The sequence below is a fragment of the Trichogramma pretiosum genome, unplaced genomic scaffold, assembly GCF_000599845.2.
Source record: "Trichogramma pretiosum strain Unisexual culture from Peru unplaced genomic scaffold, Tpre_2.0 scaffold73, whole genome shotgun sequence".
In the NCBI taxonomy this organism is placed as follows: domain Eukaryota; kingdom Metazoa; phylum Arthropoda; class Insecta; order Hymenoptera; family Trichogrammatidae; genus Trichogramma; species Trichogramma pretiosum.
Window position 1 is genome coordinate 509,185 of NW_019641624.1, and position 20,232 is coordinate 529,416.

Sequence of the window (20,232 nt, forward strand, 5' to 3'; positions counted from 1 at the left end):
TAGGAGACAAAATTGGTTATTTGTTTATAGATTTTTTCTCAAAACAGGAAAGCTTAGTTAGGATACTTTTTTTATAGATAATTTATATCGTGTTAGCACACTATGGGAATGTGAATAGCTCATCGTTTGGTCGGTTCGTGGGTGATTTGTCGATGCAATTTAGGAATGAAGGAATTATTATAATCAATAGTTTATTAGATCAGATTTACAAACTTAACAATAATTATCGTACAAAATTTTTAGCTGCAAGTATCAATTTATCAATAGCATGATTATAAATGTACAACTTTTTACCTAAGAGTCAAAAAAACTCTATTAACCATCCAAAAAATCACACAAATAATTTTTCAGTTCAAAGCCAACGTTCTTTGAAATGACCATGACAAAGTCAAAGTCCACACAACACTTGTACTTGGGTTCATCTATGTTATTGCTATCTCCAACCGCAGTTATTAAACCTAGTTGGCACAAAGATTGAACTTGCATTAATAATACTGCATTCAAATCAATTTTAGAATTAATTATGGCGCAAAAAATAGCAAGCAGTCTGCATAATGGAAATATTTTTGGGCCCTCCTTCAATGTCAACGTGACGCTCTTTTTCTTTGCAGTTTTTCTTTTCTTTTTCTCTACTTTTTCTTTTAAGAAAAGTCTTCTATCTTCTTTTGCAGGATTATAAGATGCTAAAAATGCAGCTATGAGCAGATATTTTGCATAGTATGGTAACTCAAAACTCAAAGCTAGTTTAGTAGTTGATTCAATTTCATGCAAAAATTTAGCTTGTTGTTCAAAATCATCCGTTGATACACGTAAATATAGGACTTCAAGATTAGCTTTGAATACTTTGATAATGTTGTTCCATAAGGCACGTTGGTTAGTTTTTTTAATTTTACCTTCATTAACAGGCTTGACATACTCTTCAAAGTTTTTTCTTGCCATATAACGAAGTTCTTTTAAATCATTACAAAATTGGAAGAATACAGCTAGAAATGTTCTCAAATAGCCGTCATAAAATGTATCATCCTCATCCATTGGTTTTGTGGTATGAAGCAAGATTTCATTGATTTCATCTTTGTTATATTGAGGAAAATGAAGTTGAATAGGTTCGTAAAGACCATCTTTTGGCTTAAATTTGTCCCAAATAACATCTGATGTAAGAATTGAACAAATGTTAGTTTTAGTTAATTCATTCAATTTTAACAATGCAGGCAGTAGATTTGCATCCATATCACGCAATTTGTCACATTTTTCTAAAACAACAATCATAGGCCTCTTGTCTCTCTTAGTAATTTCTTGTATTTGATAAATAAATTCAGTGAAATCATCGCACCTTCTTTCTAATTTATAGTTATTATCTGCAGTTAACTTTACCTTAGAAAGGTCAATCAATATTTTTTCCAGTAAACTTCTGCTATTGGCATGTTCAATGCAATTAATGATTGAATAATTATATCTCATGTAATTCAAAACTTTATCCACTATCAAAGATTTGCCAGTAGAGATATGACCATAAATAAATATACTAGAAAACAAAGGCTCGTCAGCCAATAATGAGTACAATTGTCCTATGAGAGAGTCTCTACATATAATTTCATTTCTCAAATTTTCTATGCAGTCCTCCTTGGAAATTTCAATTTTCTTCTTTGTTGGCATGATTAAAAAGTATCAATAACGAATGGATTCTCTAAAACAAAGTTACAATTTGTAATTTATAATACCTGAAATATTAGAATTCTGTCAATAATTATAGAAAAGAGACATATTACATAAATCCAGATAAATATTAAGATGTTCTTACTTAAAAACTGTTGTCTCTCCTGGAATTATCCAATGAAAACAAACATTTTCAGTTGCTGCGCTGCATTACACGCACAAGCGCACGAGGTTATACTTGAAAAAGTTACGGCCTGTCCATTTTAAACGTATCTACGAAAAAACACTGTAGTACTCATGAAACGATCAATTGATCAAACTGATGCAAGCACTTTAAAACATCGATCGATGCGGTGATTTAAATTATTGAAAACACCAACAAAAAAAAAACTGACGCCAGCCGGCCAGTGCAACGGGTTTCGCGGATTATGACTTGTTTGTATTCGATGCGCGCCAAAAATAAACTTCTGCCAAACGGCCGCGTCATGGTGCACATCGTCATAACGTTGGCAGAATCGTCTCGCCAAACGAGTCGGAAATTCGAATGAAATTTTTCCAATGTCTATTTTTCAAACTTGAGGGATGAAAAACTCATCGTTGAATATTTGGGACTGTTTGGAACTCGTTAATGTCACCCAAAAATTTTTACGCAATCGCACGCTAATCAGTGATCGACTGGCAAAATTTACGTCAAGTTTCGCATTTTTTACGAACACGTGTGTGACAGTGTAGGCGGCGATCAGCTGTGCGGCGACAACGGCAGGATTGTATCTTTGTTGACAAGTTTAGACACTCGTTCGAAAAATTTCCCACGTCAATCCGAGGCACATGGAGCAATTATGTTCTCAACGGTGAAATCGATCGCGAGGCTCGCGACCAACAAATTGCGTAAGTCATCGGATGGTTCGCTCATTCAAATATATCATTGAAATTTTGCATGCCTCGTAATTCATTGTATCGAGAGGTTAACACGTGCTTCATACATCTCGTTCAAAATAGATTTACCAAGTGCTGCGAGATGTCTGTCGTCGAAGGCGGCGTCGCGACAGCACCCGTCGCACCAGGATACGGCGCAGCAAACCTACGGCCAGCCGGTGCCGCGAACGCATCCGCATCTGTTGAAGAGCGACGAGCTCGTGACGGGCATCAAGCTCGATGAGTTTCAGCGGAGACGCAGCAGGTTCATGGAGAAAATTGCCAAAACCGGATACGAGACCCCGCTCGAGGCCAATCCACACATTGTCATCATACCTGCCGCGTCCAAAGTATACATGTCGGATCACATACCCTATGTATTCAGACAAAACACCGACTTTTTCTACTTCACTGGCTGCCAGGAGCCAGATTCTATACTGGTGATGACTGTGAAGGGTGACAAGCGCTCTGCGATATTGTTCATGCGTTACAAAGATTCTCACGCTGAACTCTGGGATGGACCCAGGACCGGCGTGGACGAGGCTCAATCGATGTTTGGCGTTGAGGAGACTCTGCCCATTGGAGACTTTGAACATTTTGTACTTTCATACATGACGGAACATAAGAAAGCCATTATTTGGTATGATAAAGAAGAAGTTATTCAAACAAAAATACACAACAAGTTGAATGAAATTGTCAAACTGTCACACAGACAATCATTCAATTGTCCTAAGACCCTTGTGCATCAACTAAGGCTCATCAAATCACCTTCAGAAATTGAACTTATGAAGAAAACCTGTGAAATTGCATCCAAAGCAATAGCTAAAACAATGGAAATATCAGTCCCAGGTATGAGCGAACATGAATTATATGCTACAGTGGACTATGAATGCAGAATGAAAGGAGCAGAATATTTGGCATATCCTCCTGTTGTAGCTGGCGGTAAAAATGCCACAATAATTCACTATATTTCAAATAACCAAATAGTTCAAGACAAAGAAATGATTTTAATGGATGCAGGTATATTTTTTTAATATTAACAAATTGAAAGTCATCATCTTTGTAAAATTTTTCATTATTAATTTACAGGTTGCGAATATCGTGGATACACATCTGACATAACGCGTACATGGCCTATTAATGGCACTTTTACGCGTGAACAACGAATATTATATGAAATAGTTCTAGATGTACAAAAAATTTTGATTGACAAGCTGAAAGATATGCCTAGTCTTGACATGATTTACAATGAGATGTGCCACTTACTCGGCGTTAGGCTACAAGAAGAATTATTGATACCAAAGGATCTCAATGGCTCTAAGCTACTCGCAGCAGCTTACGCTTACTGTCCACATCACGTCAGTCATTACCTTGGTATGGACGTACACGACACATCGAAAATATCAAGAAGTATTCGACTTCAACCTGGTATGGTTGTGACAGTTGAACCAGGTAATGAAAAACAAAAACAAACAAAAAAACCGTAAATTTTCTTTGCCACTCTCAAATAATCCAACTTTGTGCAATATCCACCAGGTATCTACGTGGATCCGAAAAATTCAATGGCACCGCGAGAATTTCACAATCTCGGCATCAGAATAGAGGACGACGTTCTGGTTCAAGAAAATGCCCCACTAATATTAACGGCCAGCTGTCCCAAGGAGGTGGCGGAGATAGAAACCTTGGCGAAAATGAACCAATCGAAATAATCGTCGCGTCGATGGTTATCGACTGTACATACCTTGTACATAGGGTAGATGTTGGATCTTTATCTGTGTTCACATGTGAATTTTAAACAAAATGAGCCTTGTTATTATTTTTTTTTTCTTAGACATTAAAGAAAGATTTTTATTCATAAATTGGCGATTCTGCGTGAAAGTAATTATTACAAATTTGCAACCAGTACAATATCACCAGTATGAAGAGCAGCAGCGCGTAAGCGCAGAGCGCTATCATAAAAAAGGTATTTCTTAATTGACAAATTTTGGCGGCTTTACAAAGTCAGACAGTCTGACTTTCAACGCTTGCGTAAAATACACTTCTTTACATAAAATAAACTTTATTTATCATATCAAAAATACACGAGTCGTCGTTACGTATAAAAAAAAGAGAGAAAGAAGAGCAAAACTAAAAAAAAGAACAGAAGCTTATGTAATCAAACTTCGGGCCTGTCGGCGCGCTTGAGTGCGACGAGGGTGTTGAGGCGACGGGCGCGCAGCCTCGACCAGACCCGGTGATCCGTGAGCGCGTGTATCTGCGCCGCGGCCAACGCCGCCGACTGCGGATAGATGCAGGTCGTGCAGCCGAGGCCCGACGGCACTTTCAGCGACGACCAGATGTCCTGCTCGAGGTCCTGGGCCTTGCCGGGTGGACAATTGATCACGGGGAACTCGCCGTTGCCGGACAGCACCAGGCCGAGTCCGTTGCTTCTGCCGGCCACGCCGATCAGCACGACCTAATATAGTGAGCGAAAAAGAGAGATGGATGATTATTATATTTTTTTTATCAACGGAGCAAATGTCAAGAAGTTATCGTTGCCGAGAGAGAGATTATATGAGAGTATATCGTACCTTCTTGCCGGCGTACTCGGCCAGTATCTTCAGGGTGTCCTCGGTGCTCTTGTGCGCGCTGGTGACGCGTATCTCGGCCTCGAGGCCGAGCTCTCTTGCCTGCCTGGCGATCTGTCTACCGTGCTCGAGGTCGCTCGGCGAGCCCAGAAACACGACGCAGTGGCTCTTGGCTCTCGGCGCCTCGAGCAGCAGGGCCGCCTCCTCCGCAACCCAGGCGAAGTTCATCTTGATCTTCTGCAGATCGGCCTCGGTGGCGCTCGCCGCCAGATTACGATAGACCTGCTTGTCCTTCATCTGGCTCTTGTCGCCCTTGGGCCACAATCGCCACGAGTCGTTGTCGATGATGTCGGCCAGTAAAATCTCGCCGTCCGGCCCGACGCCGAACTCGATCTTCATGTCGACGAGGACGCAGTCGCGCGTCGCCCAGGCGCGCTCCAGTATCTCGAACACGGCCAGAGTCGTGGCGGCCATCGTGTCGTACTCCAGCTGGCCGATCTTGACGCCACCGAGCTCGAAGCCAGCCGAGACGATCTGCTGCTCGGACCACTGGGGATCGTGATTGGCGTCGTCCTTGTAGAAGGTCTCGAGCAGTGGCGGACTGAAGCGATGACACTCCGCGACGCCGGGATTGCGCTTGAGGAAGCTGCCCGTGGCGAGTCTACGCGTGACCCACTCGATCGGCACCATCGAGCACTTCTTGGCGAGGAAGCTCTTGGGGCCGTGGGCCTCGACGAAGGCCGTCTCGATGCCGGCGCTGGAGAGCAGCTCGAACACCCTGGCGTTGGTGGCGTTGCTGATCTCGGCCTTGCCTTTGAGCTCGTTGGCCTTGGCGCCATCGCCGGCCGTGATCATGTCCTTGCTCTCGACGTAGCACAGCTTCGGCTGGTCCTTGAGGTGATAGACCCTCTTGGTCTTGCCCTCGATTATCAGCGCTCCGAGATTCGGCTCTGCAAAGCGGGGGGTTGCTTGTTTGTTCTGTTTTTTTTGTTTCTATGCCTTTTATCTCATTAATTACAAAACGATCCGCGCGTTCGAATTTCGCGTTCGAGAATCGCGAGATAAAGCCGAGAGAGGAGATCACGTGGCGCGTCGATTATTATTATTATATATATACTGCACCAAGTTTTTGACGTATAAAGTTTCGATCGATTTATCTCGACGCGGCTTTCGAAAAATTGCACAACGCGCGCTTGTGCGTGTGTTTGTGTGTAAACTACCGGCGTTTCTGCACATGGCAAGTGGTAACATATATATATCGTATATAAACACGCGCGCACACCGACTCTGCGGTCATGGATATACAATATATATTTCGAAATCTAAAAAGTAACCTCTTCGCCGTATTCGCTGGGAGTTTATATATGCGTTTCTATAGTAAGTATACACGATCTCAAACTCCGTTTTTTTTTCTTCGTTTTCGTCCATCGTGGCATTATCGTTGGATACGTCGATCGATCGCGCGGTCGATCGGTAGACTCGAAATCGGTTGGACGATCGAAATAAAGAAACGAGAAAAAATAGAGAAATAACGTAAGAAAACAATCGACACTTACTGCTCATGATGATGGTTGGTGTAAAACGTGTGCGTGTGCTTATACAAAAACGAGGCAGTGGTGTCGTGTGCCGCCGACTCTTACGATTATACTACTAATATATACCAACGAGCGACACTGAGCTGCTGCTGCTGCTGCGCGAAGCCGAGAGAGAAATGCCCTACCCTGGCGTGTCGCCTCTGCGGCTGCTTAATATCTCTATCTTCGCGTTTAATATAAAAGCATGTATGTATGGTATACGCAGAGAGCAGAGAGGCCTTATTGCCATGCTCCCACCTAAGAAATGGAGCTCGCGCGGGGACTCTCTCTCTCTCTCTCTCTCGGCACGACGCACATCACACAAAAACAACACATGTATGCAGATTACATCCACACATATACATATGTGTATACATTATCTCGTGTTATATTCTAGAGCCGCTTTAATTACGTACTTACGCACACATGCATATAATATACGTACGAATATTGCGATCGCCGAGAAATCGAACGAGAAAATATTATACCCCCCTGGAAGCTGTAGTAGGCCGAAGGCCGCGATTAGACGCTGCGATCGCGGTTTGTACAACGTTGCATTATGTTTATACGACGCTGGCGTAAGCGGATCGTTGTTAATAATGTTAACAAACACGTTAACGTAAATTTATTTTTCCTCTCTGTAATGGCAATAATAATAAGCCAGCTCGAAAGTGCGCGAAAATATTGTCGCGCGCGCTCAAGAACCTATATATATACGATCGTTGTTGTAATTTAACGCGTATATAAAAATGGCAAAACAGGCAAAACAGAATTATTATTATGTTATTTTGAGAGAATCGCATTCCTTTTTCGGGGCCCTCTGTTACAATTTGATATTATTTTTGTTTACACGCAGCGGCGCACCAAGCCGGAGCAGCGGCAGGTGTATAAGGAGGAATGCGTCACATATACTTTAATAACCTTGCAGAATTGTTTGCTCGATTTTATACATTAGATAATAATGCGCGCGCGCATGTGTGTAATATTTTAAAAAGAATGTTTTTTTTTTCTTTGTTTTAATCGGATGGACGATCGCTCTCGTCTCTTATCGGTACAAATTATATATATAGAGCGCATGTCGCGCGATCGTACATACATTAAATACCAAACAAATTGATCCCCGCGGCGAGCGGGGGGATACACAATTACCGTTTAGCTCGATCGATTTTAGAGAAAAAAAAAGAGTATATCGAGTTGGGGGGCGGGGAGGAAAATTTCGGAGCAGCAGCAGCTGTGAGAATCGAAGTTCTTTACTTCGAGTGGCCGGCGTCGAAAGACAAAGAGAGAAGAAGAAAAAGTGGAGCGGTATACGATTCTTCTCGTTCACACTTATGTGTAGAGTACCATTTTCTAAGCCTCGTGTAAGTAGTAATGTGCATGTATACGCGTATTGCGTAAAGACGAAACCGCATGCACGAGAGGGAGAGAGAGAGAGAGAAAGTTTCCACGCGCAAGCAGCAGCAGCAGCCGCAAGCTCGATCGAATTTCCTCTGTATATACGAAGATCGCATGTGTAACGCCGCTACTTCGTTTCATTGCTCCTCTTTAATTTTATCTTTAATCATTCCTAAAAAATCGATTTTGACAAACAAAAAAAAGTTTAATAGTTAGGGGGAACTCTCGTTATTATAAGTAAATTAAAAATGCGCACACGTGCGCGTAGAATGATACTATATACTGTGCCGCCTCTGTTTCTCTGTATATATATATCAGCTGCTGCTGCGACTTAAATTCCCCATATGCCTATACGCTACATACTTAGTAGTATGTATAAAATACGTCGTACGAGCGCCGGAGCTTGAGTCGCGCATTTACTTCTATATGCGTGTATATTATAATATTATAGACCGAGAGAGAGAGGAAGAGTAAAAGAGAGAGAGGAAGATAGAGCGAGCAAGAGAGAGACAGAGAGAAACAAAAACCAACTTTCCATCGGTGCCGAGGCATCATTCCGTTACGAGGCGTCGAGGCGCGAGCAACACACGTATACTTATTATATATATATCGGCTGCTGCCGCTGCCGCTTCTCCGGTACATACATATATCTATATATGTATTATACAAATACGGAGCAGCACCGCAAAAACGGAGATTAAAACACGCGCTCGTGTTCTATCTCTCTCTTACTTGCTTACTTACTTATTTAGTTATTTAAGTATATAATAAATACAAACAAGACACGCGTGTGCGAGCGCGCGGGAGAAGAGATATTCCTCTTCTTTATTATTTTTTTTTTTTTTGTTCGTTCGCCTCGAGAAACACGGAATTTTTGCATGGAAACGTTTTAATTCGATCCATCGATTATTATTATTTTTTTTTAATATAAAAAAAGCTTCGTAAAGTTACAAGTGATTTGTTGATAATTCAAGCCCGATCTTCGAGGGAGGTTGTTTTCAACGAAGCAGACAGCTAGCACGTGGTGAGTTTTCATTATTTTTCTCATTTCTTTTTCTCTTTCTCTCTCTTTTCCAAATCTGCTTTCTCTTCGTTTTCGATTCTGCTACTGCTACTACTACATCACGTGCGCGCGTGTGCATCATCGCTTTCTCTCTCTCTCTCTTTATTTCTCTCACTCTTCACGATGCGCCGCGCGCAGCACGTGAATAAGTATATACAGATATATTTTTTTTTCTCGTCCATCGCGTGAACGACTACTCCTTAATTCGGGTCTAATTTCCATTTCAGACTTTTGTGTGTAGCTGCTCGGTATATACTCTCTCTCTTATATTCGACCTTCGTCCGCAAGAGAGCCGCTGTACCAATTCGATATTATACTTATAGATATTGACGCGCGGGCTTGACCCGAAAATAATCTTCTCTTATTTTTATTCCAAAGATAAGCAGCCTCTATATATACGCGCGCGGGATATTTTCCTTTTTCAAACGCGTTTTCGAACCAACTTTCGATACTTGACTGATGTATATATAATATATTTCTGTCACCCGAAAAATCTATATATACGGTATCTCGTGTGTGTATAGGCGCTTTGTTATAATTGCGCAATGCGCACACGTAATGTTTAACAAATGTGCCGTAACGCACATCGGTATATATACAAAAGCGTCTCTCTCTTCGTCCGTGCATGTGTGCGTGTGTATTTTTTTTTTTTTTTTATTATTTCGCCTCGCGTCTCGCCTCGCATATAATATGTATATATGAAATGATACCGCCGAGAGATTAATTATTGCCTACGCAGAGGGAACATCGCGACGTCGACGACGACGACGACCAACGAGACGATAATATTTCGCATCGTCGTGCTAACGTACGCAACAAAGTAAAAAAAAAAAAAAAGAAAAAAGAAAAAAAAGTAGAGACAAAAAAAAAGTTTAGAGCGATTAGTGCACGCGAGCGTTAAATGCGTACGTTATGATACACATTATTATGAACGATACGCAACGCGCTCTAAATAAAACGAGCGAAATCTCGATCGCCTCGCGCATCGCGTCGCATCGGTTGTTCTACATAATTGGAGCATTGAACTTGCCACGCGCGAAAAAAAAAAAAAAAAATTAAAAACAGATGCGTATTTCGGAATTATATATTAAACAGTGCTCGTAACGCGTAATAATAATATCTGTCATCCTCGAGTCGAACGAAACAAAAAAAAATAAAAAAAATACGCCACGCGACACGGTGTATCTCTGACACACATTATATATACACATCAATGGAAAATCGAGACCTTGAAGAAAGAGCGCGGAGACTTTTTCACGACGATGATGACCGTTATGGGGGAATAAACATAACGTAATTTTTTTTTCTTTTCTATACAAACACGCTTGACAGCTTCATCGCGCGCACGCACGCACACACGTATACGCGCATTTTATATATTTATGTGTATGATGAATGGCAGCAACACGAATGAGAGAGAGAGAGAAATTGCGTTTGCGGTTCGGTCGATATCTGCCTGCAGGAGATGCAAAAGTGTTTATGTAACGCCGATCTCCGATGCATTATACATATTGCCTTCCTTTTTTTTTTCGTTGCCATGTATACATATAAATTATCGTGGAATTATGAGAGGAAAACGGCACACGCAATTGTCGAAATTGTAACGTAAGAAAGAGGGACAAAAAAAAATATATTAATCGATTTATCGCTCGTTATATAGAAATGACGTTCGACGCATGCATAAAATGCAACACTCGAGTAGCGCATTGTAATACCGATTATCTGCAACGAGTGTATACGCACGAATTTAGGAGCGCCTCGGTATTTATAACGCGTTGTGTACAGTATATATAATAACGAAATCGAAGCCGGCGTTGCGCGAAATCGTTATCGATATCAGCGAGTGTGTGTGCCGCGGAGCGAGCGAGTTCTCGCTTCGCCGGAGGTTACCGGGGTTAACGCTACAATTTCTATATATATAACGCGAAAATATGTATTCGATGCACGCAGATGTTAATGTTGAGCTCAGGGGGGGTCCCCGCGCGCCATTTAATAATGAGAGTATACACATTCGCACTCGAGTATATATAGGAAAGAAACGAGTGGCTTAATTTTACAGCTCTCCGCTCGTCGTGCGATCGGCCGATAATAATATAATATATGAATTACGATGCGAGAAAAACAATTATAAATGTTTGTCGTTGCGAGCGGGGAAAGGGAAGTACAACAATATCTAAACTGCAAAAACAACAGAGAGAAATGTATATACCGATAAAAACCGTGCGGGGCCGCGCGGATAACGATCTCTCTCGCTCGCTCGCTCGCTCGCTCTCGTATTATTATTAATTGCGAAGAATCTCGTGCCGATCGAGAAACGAGCCGCGATACCGATCTTACGTAAAATGTACTCGCGCGTACGACCGAATAAAATAATATACGTATATTATATAAAAAAAACCGGGCACGAGCACGAGCTAAGTAAACGCATGCGTGTACAAGTGTGTATGTATTATGAGATCGTTGACCCACGCAAATCGGCAATGGAAAATTAGGCTCCTCCGCGTGGAATAATTACGAACGAATCGATACAGAGAGAGACAGAGATGGAATTATAAGTGGAAGTCGCGCGCACGTGCGAGATTTCATTATTATTATTATTTTATTTTTTTATGGACACGCGCGAATTAGCATAATTCTACCTAGTAGTCGGCCTTGTCTTTCTCCTCGCAACTTTTTAATATTTTTTCTTCTTCTGCGCAGAGCGTATAGCTGGACCACAGCTCTTGACCGACTTAACCATGTCCGAGACGGCGATGTCGCGACTGTCCCTCGAGGACGGCAACGAGCAATCCACACACAATGAGCTTCTCAAATCGCTACCGGTATCGAAGGGCGAGAGACGCGCCAACGGCAAAGAGTCCACGGGCCTGACCCACGAGTGCGGCGTGTTCGGCTGCATCGCCGCCGGCGACTGGCCCTCCACCTCGGTCGAGGTCGGCCAGAACATCTGCCTCGGCCTCGTCGCGCTGCAGCATCGCGGCCAGGAGTCCGCGGGCATCGTCACCAGCGAGGGCGTCTGCGCCAAGTCCTTCAACGTGCACAAGGGCATGGGCATGATCAATCAGATCTTCACCGACGACAGCATACGCAAGCTCAAGGGCAATCTCGGCATCGGTCACACGCGCTACTCCACCAGCGCCGCCAGCGAGGAGGTCAACTGCCAGCCGTTCGTCGTGCACACGGCCCACGGCGCTCTGGCGGTGGCCCACAACGGCGAGCTCGTCAACACCGAGTCGCTGCGCAAGATGGTGCTGGGCAGGGGCGTGGGCCTGTCGACGCACTCGGACTCGGAGCTCATCACCCAGGCCCTGTGTCTGAATCCGCCCGAGGGCGAGCTCAACGGGCCCGATTGGCCGGCGCGCATCAAGCACCTCATGCAGCTGGCGCCGCTCAGCTACTCGCTGGTGATAATGCAGCGCGATCGCATCTACGGGGTGCGCGACCCCTACGGCAATCGGCCGCTCTGCATCGGCAAGATCGTGCCGGTGGATCGGCTTGGCAGCGACTCGGACGACGACAACGTCGAGGCCGACGGCTGGGTCATAAGCAGCGAGTCGGGCGGCTTTCTCAGCATCGGGGCGCGCTACGTGCGCGAGGTCTTCCCGGGCGAGATCGTCGAGCTGACCCGCGAGGGCATCAAGACCATCGACATAGTCGAGCGGCCGGACAAGCGACCCCAGGCCTTCTGCATCTTCGAGTACGTGTACTTCGCCCGAAGCGACAGCATCTTCGAAGGCCAGATGGTCTACTCGGTGCGCATGCAGTGCGGCCGAGTGTTGGCACGCGAGACGGCGATCGAGGCCGACATAGTGAGCTCGGTGCCGGAGTCGGGGACCGCCGCGGCGCTGGGCTACGCCGAGGAGTCGAGGATACCGTTCGCCGAGGTGCTCTGCAAGAATCGCTACGTCGGCAGGACGTTCATACAGCCGAGCACGAGGCTGAGGAAGCTGGGGGTGGCCAAGAAGTTCGGCGCCATCTCGGGCAACGTCAAGGGCAAGAAGATCATACTGATCGACGATTCGATCGTGCGCGGCAACACGATCGGGCCGATCATCAAGCTGCTCAAGGACGCCGGAGCCAAGGAGGTGAGCTAGACATTTTTTTCTCATCAAAAAGTTTTATAAACCCCAATGAAAATATTTTATAAGTTCTCAGGCAAGATTTTAAAAAGATCTTGATAAAATTGTAAGACATCTGGTAGCAAGTTCTTGTATAAGATCTTGATAAAATAGTAAAACTTCATCACAATCATGAAATTCAAATTATATAAGAACTTGTTATTTCAAGTCTAGTAATGAAATCAAAAACTCTCCTAAGAATTTGCTACCTGAAGTCTTCCAGTTTTATCAAGATTTTATATAAGAACTTGCTACCAGATGTCTTAAAATTTTATCAAGATCTTTTTAAAATCTTGCCTAAGAACTTATAAAATATTTTCATTGTAGAAGTCTAAAGGTACCTTGAAAAGTCTTACAAATGTTCGGATTTAAAGAGTTGATAAGAGTTTTTAAAAACTTCATAAAACCTTGTGGAGACTCAATTTTGTAGCAAGAGTATTGATTTTTTCTCTATTGTTCATATGGTTGAGCGTATAGTTTTTTCATCATGACTTTTGACGACGGTGGATATCGATCAAAACAGTTTTTAAGACTATGAAAAACTTTTATAATAACTCTTAATAATTAATGTCACTTGTAAACATTTTTTTACATTTAATAAGCAGAAACCAAATACCAGGTTTCACATAAATTTATTTATATCAATTGAAACTCTTTTAAAGTTTTATTAACTCTAAAAATCATGGTACGAGATCCGAACATTCATAAGAATTTTTAAGACTCATTCAGACTTTTTGAGAATTTTTAAGAATTAGAGTGACGGTGACTAATTTTTTTCTCTTTTTTTTTCCTGCTCGTCCACAGGTACACATAAGAATAGCGTCGCCGCCGCTCAAGTATCCGTGCTACATGGGCATCAACATACCCACTCGGGAGGAGCTGATCGCCAACAGACTGGACGCCGTCAAGCTCGCCAAGCACGTCGGCGCCGACAGCCTCACCTATCTGTCGGTCGAGGGCCTGCTCGAGGCTGTGAGGCACAAGATGGACAACAAGGACAGCAATTACGCGGGCCACTGCACGGCCTGCCTCACCGGCGAGTATCCCGACGATCTGCCCGACGAGCTCAGCTGGTGAATTTTACGCGCAGCGCTCAAACGAGCGAGAAATATTTAATTATTATTTATTATTTATTATTATTGCATATTATATATGTTTTTGATGAAGGACGAGAGAGATCGAGTTCGTTTAATTTATTGATATATCTTTTTTTCGATAATGTATGATGCTAAAATTCATTGTATAAGAATGAATTCGACGACGATGATGATGATGATGTGTGATCAGTTTAGTATGTAGCCGGCGCCTCGCTCAGCGGAGCCGATTTAAGGTTGATTTTGTACAACATTTCTCTCTGTTGTATAATTTATATACATGTTATTAGTTTAAAAAAAGAAAGAAATGAATATGATTGTAAGAGTATAATGTATCTGAAGCAAAAAAAATACACTCCCCCCTTTGAATAACTCGCGTTCAGAACACGATAACAATACTTAGTTATTAATTGCATGATTTAAAGTTAATGTTTTACTATATGAATTTGTATGTTTATATACGAACACTTTTATGTACAGTAATACTATATTTTTTGTTATGAAAAAAAGACAAGTTTTTTCAAGATATCTGAAATAATTTTTCGTTATTTACCGATTACCCTTGCACTTGCACCTTGTGCTATTCGTTTCATTTAATTCTTTGAGTTTCGAGTATTTTCTTTAATAAGTAACAAATGGATTGATAAAATTATGCACTGAGCTTTCATTAAAAATTGTAGAAATTGATTATTATTTTAATTCATGTTATTGGTACAAATTACCCGCTAAAATAGACTTTCACAATAATTTCATCATAGTATTGTATAATTTACATAGATTTAACATTTTAAACAGTTCATAGTTTTAAAATACACAACAAGCAAATACATAACAAAGTAGTGATTTAAAAGATGAACTGTACACACCATTCACATACTTATTCGACAAACAGAATATTTTTACACAATTGTTATAACAATTATAATAGTTCTTAAAATATAATATAATTCTTATAATTTTTGTGTCAACTCTTGCTTTGACGAGCGTTTGCGTTTTTTTCCCGTATTTCCTTCATCTTAGCTTCACGTTTTTCCCGCTTTGTTTTATTCCTAGCCATCATCAGCTCAGGAGTCATTTTTAATTCCTTAGCCAATGCCAATTCAGATAACTCTGCATTTTCTTCTTCGACTTCCATCTCTTCAGTTTTAATACTCTCAAGGAATTTTCGTTGCATTAATTCTTCTGAATTACCATTCTCAATATCCCCAGTAATTTTTTCAGGGTCATTTTGAATGCCTGCTGCGACTCTAGCTTGATATTCAGAGTAACCTTCGATTTCATTTAAATCTAAAACTTTTTTAACCCTTTTTGGTTTAGTTTTTTTATTAGATGTGTCTTTCACTTTTCCAACAGTTTTCACTTTTTTAGACGGCATTGATTTTTCAGTAATATTTTCATCGTTCCAAGGTATACTATCTTTAGAAGTAGAAGGCCCTGGATCTAAAACTGTCAAATTTTGTCTGGAATTTGTACTATACTGCATACTTGATTCCTCTTCAATATCAGTATTTTGAAGAACGTTTTCCAAATTCTGTACTTGCGATTCAAGATCTTGAACATTACCTGTCCCATTTTCCAATTGCTGTTCATAATTTGATTTATATATTGAAAATGGACTATCATCATCTGATTCTGATTCCAGTTCAAAACCTTTCATTCTCATTTCGTGTCGGTGTTGCTGCTTCTTCATGTAATCATTCAAAGCTTGCACTCTGCTTATTCTAGCATCTCCCCAAAAGTCCAATGCTATCAAATAAAAATAAAAATTTAACGATATCAATAATTAGATGAATGTATTCATCTCGTAGAATTTATTGAATTAAATATGTACCTTGATCTTGATATTTTGGTGGTACACCGGCTTCTTTGAGTGTTTCTAGATTTGGTACACATTCCGGATGCTCAGAGTCTCCCACGACTTCGTTCCTAGGTATCAAAAAAGCTCTCTGCATCTTTAAAACCTTTCTTGTTTTATTGTAATACCTGTAACGCGGTACTTTATCAAAAACAGGATCGTCTACTTTAGGCTCGAGATCGTTTTCAAAGAATAGATATGTCCCTACGGCATCCTCGTATGTCCCCTCGAAGAACTGAATTGAAACAACGAACAAAGGAGTGAATAATTATTTTTCAAAAATTGCCACACTTTATTGATAATTTTATTTCATTCAAAAATCACTCACTTTGCCATTGATCTGCATGACAGGGTGCTCGGAATCGAGACCGAGCATGTCCAATTTGAGATCTTCCTTGCTGAAAACGTCACTCGAAATGCAATTGTCGAATTCGACGTAAACCAAGATCTCCTCCTCGTCGTCCTCCAAGTCAGAGTCTGCATTCATCATTCTTTATATTATTTACAAATTAAAATCAAAAAAACCGGCCAATTTGACACGACAGTGAATAGGTTAAGTGGCGCAAAACGACGCCTGCTGCAGGCAGTTGTCAATTTGAAAGTTCGTAGCTGGAGTATGCGCGGCGTCTGCTCACACTCAATTCTCACTTTTCATCGTTCTGTAGTTTACGACTTACTGCGCAGTGCGCACTCGCCTCTCCAGTACAGTATATGCATGTGTAGCACGTGGGTATGTTTATGGGCATAACCTGCATTGAATTCAAACGATAGAAACACGTTAATAAGTGTTAATTGTTTAGTAAAAATAGTATAGTATTGTAATTATAGTAAAAATAGTAGGGTAGAATATAAATAAAAATGGTTCGTCACAATAATCAGTTGCCCGATAATTTACCTCAACTGCAGAATCTCATCAAACGTGATCCAGATTCCTACAAAGATGAAGTAAGTTTGGTGCAGTGAGTGCAAAGTTTTTCAAGATGCTTTTTGATTCATCATTTACTAATAATTGTTTTCCATAGTTCTTGCAGCAACTTCGTCATTACAAAGGGATACTGGAAGTTTTCAGTTTTAGCCCTGACAAGTTCGACAAACATCTCGATGCACTGGTCATGTTCTTAGCTCAGGTAAATGTTAAACTTGATTACTTTTTTTCACTGATACTTTCATGTTACAATAAATTCATCTATATTTTTAGGTTGCTCAATGCTACCCTGAGGATATGAAAACATTTCCACAAGAGCTGATTGATATTCTGAGAGAAAAAAATGATGTTCTTGATAATGAAATGAGAATGACTTTTTGTCGTGCTTTAATATTACTCAGAAATAAAAACCTGGTCGAGCCTACTCCATTGCTCAGTTTGTTTTTCGAATTGTTGCGGTCGCGAGATAAGGCCCTTAGAGCGTACCTGAAAACACACATTGTGACAGACATCAAGAATATTAACGCCAAGCATAAAAATTCAAAAGTCAATTCAGCTCTTCAAAATTTCATGTTTGATATGCTTGATGATAAAAAGGATTCACGTGCTGCAAAGATGTCAGTTGATGTCATGATAGAGTTGTACCACAAAAAAATCTGGAACGACGCCAAGACCGTTAATGTTATTGCTCTTGGCTGTTTTTCACAGCACCTTAAAGTTAAGGTGACCACTTTGAGGTTCTTTATAGGCAAAGATGAAGAAGAAAGTGACAGTGACAGCGACAGTGAACCTGACGTCAAAGAAGTAATAATGGCAAATAAAGTGAATAAAAAAACTAAAAAACGTGAAAAAAAGTTAGCGACTATTAAAAAGAAGAGTGCTGTATGTATCATTAGTTATATCTCTATCTCTAAACAAACTAAATTTGCCAAGTTATAATGCTTTAAATTTTCATTTCAGAAAGCACAGAAAAAGAAGAACAAAGCTCCAACCTACAGCTTTTCAGCTCTTCATTTGATTCACGACCCGCAAGCTATGGCAGAAAATTTATTTAAAAAGTTGGACAAGAAAAACGATAAATTTGAAATCAAATTGATTACGCTGGACGTAATTTCACGCCTGATTGGATTGCACAATTTGTTTGTGCTTAACTTTTACCCGTACATTCAGCGCTTCCTTCAGCCTAGCCAAAGAGGTAAATATTCAGAATACATCTTTGTCCAAGTAATTATGTCCAAAACACATTTGACACGCGTTTCTTGATAATTTCAGAGGTAACGAAATTGCTGCAATTCATCGCTCAAGCCTCGCACGAGCTCGTGCCACCGGAATACATGACGCCGGTTCTGAAGACCATCGCCAACAATTTCATCGTCGAACGTAACAGCAGCGACGTCATGGCAATCGGGTAAGTCATTTTTTTTTCCTTCCCTACAACTCAACGAACTCGATTTCGTGCGAGATAATCAACGTTTTCTCGAATCTCTGTCTCTGCTCTGCAGTCTCAACGCGGTGCGCGCGATCGTTAGCCGCTGTCCGCTGGCCATCGACGAGGACCTGCTGCGCGACCTGACGCAGTACAAGAGGCATCGCGAGCGCAGCGTCATGATGGCCGCGCGCTCGCTCATCGGCCTGTTCCGCAACACCGCCCCGGAGATGCTGGCCAAGAAGGACCGTGGCCGGCCCACCGAGGAGAATTACGCCCTGGAGCTGCCCAAGTACGGCGACCAGTCGGCCAAGGACTTCGTTCCCGGCGCCGAGGTCGTCCTCGAGGAACAAGCCGACGAGGCGGAGAACAGCGACAACGAATGGACCGATTGCAGCGACGTAAGTGTGGCAGCGTTAATTTCGAGGACGAACGCGTGTATCGTTGAATTTAACTCTATTTTTTTTATTTTCGTAGGATGACGATGATTCCGACGGAGGGTGGGTCGATGTCGATCACAGCAGCGACGAGGAGGGAGCAGATGACGACGAAGAGATGGGCTCCGAAGGCGATTCCGAAGACTCGGATGACGAAGACGAAGATGGCAAAGAAAAAGTTAGCAAAAAGAAAGCAGTCAAAGCCGACGACGAGGATGAGGGCTCCGAAGGCGATTCCGAAGGCTCGGACGACGATGACGAAGACGGCAAAGAAAAGAAAGAAGGAGAAAAAGCTAGCAAAAAGAAAGTTGCCAAAGCATCCGTCTTGAGCACGAAGAAAATTCCGAAGGACCGTAAGAAACTGGAGAGAAAGAAGAGGCGCGCGGAGGAGAAGCGCAAGGCCCTGGAGAAGGCGAGGGCGCTGAGAAAGGTCGTGTACACGGCCGAGAGAAAGGCCAAAGCCGCGGAGGCGTCCACAATGCGCCTCTTCACCGACGAGGATTTCAAGCGCATGGACGCGACGAGGGCGCGCCAGATGGTCACGCCCAAGCGGGGCCAGGTCGCGGGCGCCGTCAAGAGGCCGCGCGAGGACGACGACACCCGCCACGAGCTGGTGCGCATCGGCGACATCGAGAACATCTACAAGAAGCGCAAGAACGACAAGGCCGCGAGGATGGCCAGCGTGCGCGAGGGCCAGGAGGACCGCGAGAAGCACGGCTACCAGGACCGCCGCCAGAATCCCCACTGCAGCAAGACGAATCGCGAGAACAGCAAGAAGAAGAACTTCCAGATGCTGAAGCACAAGGCGCACAGGAAGGTGAAGAAGTCGTTCAGGGAGAAGCAGATCGCACTCAGGAATCACCTGACCAAGCTCAAGCGCATGAATTAGAGGAAGGGAGAGAGAGAGAGTCAAATGTTGGATATAGTTTATATATATGTCTTATTTACATTTATACATTTTATACACTGTAATTAATTAACGTAGCGTGTACATTGTTGAAAGTAGCATACGTTAATGATATTTATTATTTTTTAATAAAGTGTTTTGCAACTGTGCAAGTAAAAAGTTACTCTCCGAGCATATACCGATTATTACGCTAAACACTCTAATTTTAACTATCAATTTCAATCGTGACAATCTTGCAAAAAAACAAACTGCGTCGAACAATCGATCGTTCGATTTTGGTGGCGCGAAAGAATCACGTGAGCA

At 42.2% G+C, this 20,232-nt stretch overlaps 6 protein-coding genes across 7 annotated transcripts; 3 read left to right on the forward strand and 3 right to left on the reverse strand.

The window, feature by feature from the left end:
* Window positions 1–198: 198 nt before the first annotated feature.
* LOC106655541 (origin recognition complex subunit 5) lies at window positions 199–2,080 on the reverse strand. Of its 2 annotated transcripts, none has more exons than XM_014375971.2 (2): window positions 1,799–2,080; window positions 199–1,684 (listed from the first exon to the last, which is right to left on the reverse strand). In XM_014375971.2, the coding sequence occupies exon 2, from the start codon at window positions 1,651–1,653 to the stop codon at window positions 316–318; it is 1,338 nt and encodes a 445-aa protein (XP_014231457.1). In that variant the 5' UTR covers window positions 1,654–1,684; window positions 1,799–2,080; the 3' UTR covers window positions 199–315. The 2 variants fall into 2 exon arrangements, with proteins under 2 accessions (XP_014231457.1, XP_014231456.1); XM_014375970.2 differs by having other exon boundaries at window positions 199–1,718.
* An 87-nt stretch (window positions 2,081–2,167) lies between these two features.
* Window positions 2,168–4,516, forward strand: LOC106655516 (probable Xaa-Pro aminopeptidase 3). The gene is made up of 4 exons (XM_014375939.2): window positions 2,168–2,541; window positions 2,653–3,588; window positions 3,658–4,020; window positions 4,105–4,516. Exons 1-4 carry the CDS (start codon window positions 2,493–2,495, stop codon window positions 4,275–4,277), a joined length of 1,521 nt encoding a protein of 506 aa, XP_014231425.1. The 5' UTR covers window positions 2,168–2,492; the 3' UTR covers window positions 4,278–4,516.
* Window positions 4,517–4,610: 94 nt separating this feature from the next.
* Window positions 4,611–6,893, reverse strand: LOC106655517 (multifunctional protein ADE2). Its single transcript, XM_014375940.2, has 3 exons — window positions 6,692–6,893; window positions 5,139–6,085; window positions 4,611–5,023 (listed from the first exon to the last, which is right to left on the reverse strand). The coding sequence occupies exons 1-3, from the start codon at window positions 6,696–6,698 to the stop codon at window positions 4,724–4,726; spliced, it is 1,254 nt and encodes a 417-aa protein (XP_014231426.1). The 5' UTR covers window positions 6,699–6,893; the 3' UTR covers window positions 4,611–4,723.
* Window positions 6,894–8,677: 1,784 nt separating this feature from the next.
* Window positions 8,678–14,914, forward strand: LOC106655594 (amidophosphoribosyltransferase-like). Its single transcript, XM_014376068.1, has 3 exons — window positions 8,678–9,128; window positions 11,868–13,252; window positions 14,090–14,914. Exons 2-3 carry the CDS (start codon window positions 11,906–11,908, stop codon window positions 14,360–14,362), a joined length of 1,620 nt encoding a protein of 539 aa, XP_014231554.1. The 5' UTR covers window positions 8,678–9,128; window positions 11,868–11,905; the 3' UTR covers window positions 14,363–14,914.
* Window positions 14,915–15,041: 127 nt separating this feature from the next.
* LOC106655595 lies at window positions 15,042–16,822 on the reverse strand. The gene is made up of 3 exons (XM_014376069.2): window positions 16,563–16,822; window positions 16,211–16,469; window positions 15,042–16,125 (listed from the first exon to the last, which is right to left on the reverse strand). The coding sequence occupies exons 1-3, from the start codon at window positions 16,722–16,724 to the stop codon at window positions 15,344–15,346; spliced, it is 1,203 nt and encodes a 400-aa protein (XP_014231555.1). The 5' UTR covers window positions 16,725–16,822; the 3' UTR covers window positions 15,042–15,343.
* Window positions 16,823–16,929: 107 nt separating this feature from the next.
* On the forward strand, window positions 16,930–20,092 carry LOC106655593 (protein SDA1 homolog). Its single transcript, XM_014376066.2, has 7 exons — window positions 16,930–17,179; window positions 17,257–17,361; window positions 17,433–18,041; window positions 18,120–18,354; window positions 18,432–18,567; window positions 18,662–18,986; window positions 19,063–20,092. The coding sequence occupies exons 1-7, from the start codon at window positions 17,093–17,095 to the stop codon at window positions 19,909–19,911; spliced, it is 2,346 nt and encodes a 781-aa protein (XP_014231552.1). The 5' UTR covers window positions 16,930–17,092; the 3' UTR covers window positions 19,912–20,092.
* Window positions 20,093–20,232: the final 140 nt, after the last annotated feature.

What these genes read in the sequence shown, in the direction of transcription:
- LOC106655541 (XM_014375971.2), bottom strand. Translation starts at nt 1,653, where the DNA reads ATGCCAACAAAGAAGAAAATTGAAATTTCCAAGGAGGACTGCATAGAA.
- LOC106655516 (XM_014375939.2), top strand. Translation starts at nt 2,493, where the DNA reads ATGTTCTCAACGGTGAAATCGATCGCGAGGCTCGCGACCAACAAATTG. An exon ending in GCTCGCGACCAACAAATTGC is followed by an intron (nt 2,542 to 2,652) that starts GTAAGTCATCGG and finishes CGTTCAAAATAG; the next exon opens with ATTTACCAAGTGCTGCGAGA. An exon ending in GGTTGTGACAGTTGAACCAG is followed by an intron (nt 4,021 to 4,104) that starts GTAATGAAAAAC and finishes AATATCCACCAG; the next exon opens with GTATCTACGTGGATCCGAAA.
- LOC106655517 (XM_014375940.2), bottom strand. An exon ending in CCGAGTACGCCGGCAAGAAG is followed by an intron (nt 5,024 to 5,138) that starts GTACGATATACT and finishes TCACTATATTAG; the next exon opens with GTCGTGCTGATCGGCGTGGC.
- LOC106655594 (XM_014376068.1), top strand. Translation starts at nt 11,906, where the DNA reads ATGTCCGAGACGGCGATGTCGCGACTGTCCCTCGAGGACGGCAACGAG. An exon ending in AGGACGCCGGAGCCAAGGAG is followed by an intron (nt 13,253 to 14,089) that starts GTGAGCTAGACA and finishes GCTCGTCCACAG; the next exon opens with GTACACATAAGAATAGCGTC.
- LOC106655595 (XM_014376069.2), bottom strand. Translation starts at nt 16,724, where the DNA reads ATGATGAATGCAGACTCTGACTTGGAGGACGACGAGGAGGAGATCTTG. An exon ending in TCATGCAGATCAATGGCAAA is followed by an intron (nt 16,470 to 16,562) that starts GTGAGTGATTTT and finishes GTTTCAATTCAG; the next exon opens with TTCTTCGAGGGGACATACGA. An exon ending in ACCAAAATATCAAGATCAAG is followed by an intron (nt 16,126 to 16,210) that starts GTACATATTTAA and finishes TTTATTTGATAG; the next exon opens with CATTGGACTTTTGGGGAGAT.
- LOC106655593 (XM_014376066.2), top strand. Translation starts at nt 17,093, where the DNA reads ATGGTTCGTCACAATAATCAGTTGCCCGATAATTTACCTCAACTGCAG. An exon ending in CTATTAAAAAGAAGAGTGCT is followed by an intron (nt 18,042 to 18,119) that starts GTATGTATCATT and finishes TTTTCATTTCAG; the next exon opens with AAAGCACAGAAAAAGAAGAA. An exon ending in CCTTCAGCCTAGCCAAAGAG is followed by an intron (nt 18,355 to 18,431) that starts GTAAATATTCAG and finishes TGATAATTTCAG; the next exon opens with AGGTAACGAAATTGCTGCAA.